The 5,760-nt window shown below is 41.9% G+C and overlaps 1 protein-coding gene across 1 annotated transcript; it reads left to right on the top strand.

The window, feature by feature from the left end:
• The first annotated feature begins 8 nt into the window (after nucleotides 1–8).
• Nucleotides 9–983, top strand: LOC143584714 (BTB/POZ domain-containing protein At3g03510-like). The gene has a single exon (XM_077066701.1). The coding sequence runs from the start codon at nucleotides 43–45 to the stop codon at nucleotides 766–768; it is 726 nt and encodes a 241-aa protein (XP_076922816.1). The 5' UTR covers nucleotides 9–42; the 3' UTR covers nucleotides 769–983.
• The last annotated feature ends 4,777 nt before the right edge of the window (nucleotides 984–5,760 follow it).

Raw genomic sequence — 5,760 nt, 5'->3', positions numbered from 1 at the left:
ATTGGAAGACAGTTGGATTCGGCAACCGTAAACGACTTGTTAATGCCGTCACAAGGGTATTATTCAAAAGACGAGAAGTATGATACCGATTGTGTTAGAAGAATCTTGAAACACTTTTACCATAACTTCACCGGGAAAGATCAATCCGGGCTTGATGTTGTGGCTGAACTCGTGGAGGACTTTTTAAGCGAGGTAGCGAACGATACTGATTTAAGAAAAGACTCGTTTATCTCGCTTGCCGAAATGTCGATCGCTGCATCGGATGGAACACAAAGACCCTCGGATGGAATATACCGCGCAATCGATATCTACCTTAACAAACACAGATACTTAACAGAATCCGAGCGAGAGGAAATATGTGCGGTTTTGGAATGCAACAAGCTGTCACCTGAGGCGTGTGAGCACGCAGCTCAAAACGAGCGGCTTCCTGTGCGTGTGATGGTTCAGGTATTGTTTGTATGGCAGTTGCATCTTAGAGAAACAATCACAAAGGAGGTGGTGGGCCCGGAGGAGCGGTCAAAGTCAACCGAGGACGAGGAAGAAGTGATGGGGGAGTTGGAGAAAATGAGCAGTAAAGTGATAGAACTGGAGAAAGAGTGCCTTGTTATGAGGAAGGAGATTCAAAGAGGTTATTTGAGGAAAAGTGGTATGAAGATTGAGAGAGGAAGAACAAGCGTTTGGCGCGAAATGAAGAGGAAGCTTGGATGCATAACCAGCCTTAATAACAGTAACTGTCATGTCAAGAAGAAGAAGGTTCATCCAAGGTAGAACAAGTGAAGATTCAGATGACAAGAAAATGGTTTTTGTTAGTTTGTTTTGAGGAATAATGGTTTGGTTTTCTGTTATTTGTTTTGGTTTGGTTTGGTTTTCATGTTGTTTGTTCTTGTTTTGTATACATTTCACTGGACAACTAGTTTATTTATTTCTTTCAGGTGATTATACTATTTTTTTAAAAAAAAATCTTTAGACATTATGGACCCATTTCTAGTTGATTTTATAAATTGACATTGCAACACAAGTATAAGATAATATGCATAATTTCTTCTAACATCTTCTAAGTAAAATAAAGAGTCCTGAAAGTAAGGATGTTCAAGAGTCAGGTCATGGTTAGCTTGGGATCGGTTCAGTTTGAAATGTGACCCGTTAATTCATTAGTAGGCTGCTCGTTAGTTTCTGTGTTTTATGTTTTTCGTTTCTTTACTTGTTGGGTCGTTTGGTACTTTAAAACAATAAACGATGGTTATGTTTATGTTGACACTTGGCTGCATGTTTGTTTGAGCCGTAGGCCAACAAGCATAACCGAGTTATTTGTTCGATGATGATGAGGCCGGGTTCCATGAATTGTGGAACTGAAAACTTTAGCTCAAACTCGAATAATATACAAAGTGACCCAACTCGTTTTTAATAGATGTGGTTGGTAGTGGTTCGGCATTTGCTGGTAGTAAATGAGGTTAAAAATGATTCAGTTGATTATTACCTGATCTTAAACCCACCTAAAATATTGATTTCATGATGCAAAAGGATCAAATTACACTTCTAAAAATTCTATAATTTGTACTTTCACATTTATTATAATTAAAAGTAAAAATACTTTTATTATTCCTTTACTTATATAATATATTAATATATTCAGTCTTGACAGAACTTTTAAAATTAATCACATATCCAGTCATATACTTGACAAGTTACTCGCCTCAAATGTTTAGGGTTCTCGTCAAGTTAACTTTCCTTTCCGTCAACACTGAACATGCACTAATATTGAAATGTGTGGTACTCAGACTATATCAGCCAATTTTGTATAAGTCAGGGCTCGCTCAACCATTGTTGGGAGGGGGGGGGGGGGCACGTGAAGTAAAAAAATCGGGCCCTTTTTCATATTGTTTGGTTCATGCTTGATCGGTTTAATTATAATACACTTAAGTTTGATTTAATTGCTTGAAAATGCATTCGTTATATCTTCTCGTCTATAAAGGCTATAATAATTATAGACTTTATAGACGACAAGATATAACGGATGCATTAAATTGGCTTTAAAATGATGCAGCTAAGTTATAAACAACGATATTAGTATTTTTATTTTATATTGTGAATTCAGAACTCTATGTTAGAATGATGCAGCTAAGTTATAAACAACGTTGACTTTAAAATTAAAAAAAATTGTAATAACGATAAAGTTAATATATTTTGTTAGATATCTTAAAATAAATTAAATTGGCTTAATTAAAATCTCCATAAATAAAATTGGCTTAATTTAAATCTTCATTTGTTCAAAAAATTTATTAGTTTCTGTTGCACATAATGTCGTTTATGATTTTAAAATGCGGGTTGCATATTTCACTGGACAGTAGGCATCAATTAATTTTATTAGGCTGCAAATATATATGGGTTGGTGCGTGGTCATCCTCTAAAAAAATGTGCGACAATCAACAAAGTCCAATTTTGTTAAAAATTCGTCGGTGAAAGTGGTTACTGATGAGAATCCGTAAGTGACAATCTAGCGATAATGTGGGTGCGGGTAACTTGGTTTTCGGCGTATTACCGAGGGATTATCGATGACTAGTTTATGAATGCCCTTGGATCCGGTTCGGTTTGCCACGTGACAGATTGAATAACAAAACAAGGCAACGTAAAATAAATTATCAATTTAAGTTATTTATTTGTCAAAGGCCTAAACGGTCAAACATAAGTAATCAGTAAATTGTCTAACGACCCCGACCTAGTTTGAGGTTCACTAATAAAGAGGTATGCACCCGCCTTAACATTGAGCGGGGTGGGTCAACCCACAAGATATAGACAAGAGGCTTGGAATCAGGATGTCATGAAGACACAAAGCCAAAACCTATGCGCGTGGCGCATATCACATATGCTCACGCGTATCACATATGCTCACGCGTATCACATATGCTCACGCGTATCACATATGCTCACGCGTATCACATATGCTCACGCATATCACATATGCTTGCGCATATCACATCTGCGCATGAAACATCTGCGCGTGAGAATAAAGAGAAGACCTCGCGCATCCCCAGGATAGGCGCATATCACACATGCACATAATCAACCAAGTCCTTATCCAAATCAGGATAAGGACAACCATGATTGTGCTCATCAGACAACCTTCCAGAAGGTATCCTTTAAGGAATAAAGAATATGCTGATGTTGACAGCTGCCAATGAAGGGTGGACAACTCAGCAAAACCCATGTGCTACCACGTGATTGCACATGGGTCAGGTGAAATACCTTGGTCAGAGAATAATCAATGAAAAAGCACCAGGTGTCCTAAGGACACGTGGCGCGAAGCAATAGGAGGAGGTCAAAAAGGCCCTAATTGGGTCTGAGCCCAATCATTGGAAACCCTAATACTATAAATACCACACCACCTCCACAAGGAGAGGTAAGCAAGAAAATACATTCTAAGTCCTTACTCACTTTCAGATTATTATTATCTTCTCCTACAATATCTTATTCTCACACCGGAGGGTTACCCCAAAGAGGACCCCTCTGTCCCTTTCTGAGGGGTAAGTTCACGGTGCTGCTCGTTTTGTAGGTGGAAGAATTCATATTCCGGAAAACCATCGGTGATATAGCACACTCATACCCGAGGAAAGTTGATCGTATACTAGTAAGTCGATCCACGTTTCTTCATTGGCGCCATCACCTGTTACAACGGCAACAAAACCACTATCTCATCAGTTCTCTCTGAAAATCTTCACCATGGTTTCCGGTGTTCGAAACAGCGATCAAGTTCTGGAGGATAATGAGCTTGAGGATGTTAATGAGGGACATCAGTTTCTGAGGGCGCCGCGTGATACTGCGCGCACCACCAGTAACCATCCCTTCATCACAACACCTCATAGCCAGACTGAAACTCCTCTAGACGATCTCACGTTCCAAAATCTGACTGGTGCAAAACAAAAAGGACCAATGGGTCCGGAAGTTGAAACCAATGACCCTAAAGAATGGCTCATAAACGAACAACGGCGTTTAATGGACAAATACAATGAGCTGGTCAAACACAAAAAGTTAGCCGACTTAACACAAAGGCTCGCATTTGATAAACAAACCATTCAGGGAACAACAAAAAGGGCGCGCGTGCCGGAAGATGGTCACTCTGTTCACACCGAACACGCTGATGTTAGTGATGAGGAAGAGGTGCACAGCATGAGGAAGACGCGAGATACTCATGCAGGAGGTTCACAGCTTCGCGCGCACATGAACATAGCGCCTGGAGCCAAAGTTGATATGGATCTATACACACCGTACAACCCACAAGCGAAAGGGCAAGTGGACGTAACCACACCATATAGGCCAGCCATCTTGGTGAAGCATTCAAAATTCACTGAGCGCATTGCGAAGGCTCCCATTCAACACAAAACCAAGATGCCAAGTGGTCTAGGCAAGTACGATGTTACCACAGATCCAGATGATTTCTTACAAGGTTTTTACAACACTGGAAACCTAGAAAGCTGGACGATGCCAACATGGTGTCACATGTTTGCTTGCTGCCTCACGGGCGCAGCGCGTGTCTGGTTCGAAAGCTTGCCGACAGGACAAATCGATGGGTTCGAAGAGCTATTGGAGAAGTTCCAGGCTCACTTTGTACAGCAGCGCAGACACACGCGCGACCCCGATGACATCATGCACTGCGTGCGCAGGAATGATGAAACCATTGAAGACTACATAACTCGTTTCAATCAGGAATCTCTTGCAATTGGAGGTATCACTGAACAACTCTTGCGCGTGGCCTTTATACAAGGTGCGCGCAGTGATCAACTCCGCAGAGCTCTCGTGAGCAGAGATGGCATGCCAACCACTTGGACTAAGCTTATGGAAGCATCGCGAGTCTTCGCGCGAAATGAAAAACAAATTGCCCAAGACAGAGCAAGAGATAGAGGGCATCAAACAGAAGCACCACGCAACAATGAAAGGAGGGGCAAACAAAACTCCGTATGGTCCAGGTTGCAACAAACCAGTTATTCTCCCGCAGAAAAGCAAGCGCAACAAAGTTCCCCCCAGCCCCAAAAAGACATTCGTAATCGCGGAGAAGGTGACAAGAGGGAAGGCGGCAGAGAGCCTAACAGACCTCTACCAAGAATATGGACTCCCCTCACCAAAACGCCTTCGCAAGTGTTAAGCACAGAGAATGTCCAGTTTAAAAGCCCCAAGCCATTACTCCATAAGGGACCACCAAACAGTGGCAAGTATTGTGAGTTTCACAAGTCCACAGGGCACAACACCGATGCATGCCACCATTTGAAGGATGCGATTGAAAGAGATGAGAAATCAGGCAAGTTGGCTCACCTGGTGAAAAACCCAAGACCAGAGAATGAACAACCAGACGGAGCCTCAGCCAGTAAAAAATTCAAAAGAATCTGTGTAGCTGAAGGAGGAAGGCAAGGGCAAAAATCGAGGAAGAGAAGCGCGCAAGTCCAAGGGGATTGACGCGAGCAACAAGTAATCTTCCCAAGAATCAGAGGAGGCCCGTCTATCAGCAGTCCTCTAGTCATCACTGCACACATCGCTCATTATGAGGTGTCAAAAGTCCTGGTGGACACCGGTAGTGAATCAGACATCATGTATGAGCAATGTTTCAGGAAGTTGGATCCAGCAGACCAAGCAAGGCTCGAAATTGTGAATGCACCAATCTCGGGTGTCTCAAACGAAATTATTCACCCCCTAGGTCAGATACAATTCGAACTAACTATGGGGGATGAGAAACACAAGCGAGCTGAAATTGTCAACTTCTTGGTCTTGCCC

This window comes from Bidens hawaiensis, unplaced genomic scaffold (genome assembly GCF_021521415.1).
Source record: "Bidens hawaiensis isolate Kalapana, Puna unplaced genomic scaffold, B.hawaiensis_p1.1 tig00033257_1, whole genome shotgun sequence".
Lineage (NCBI taxonomy): Eukaryota > Viridiplantae > Streptophyta > Magnoliopsida > Asterales > Asteraceae > Bidens > Bidens hawaiensis.
The sequence above is the reverse complement of the archived record's forward strand: the minus strand, read 5'-3'. Positions and strand labels throughout refer to the sequence as shown.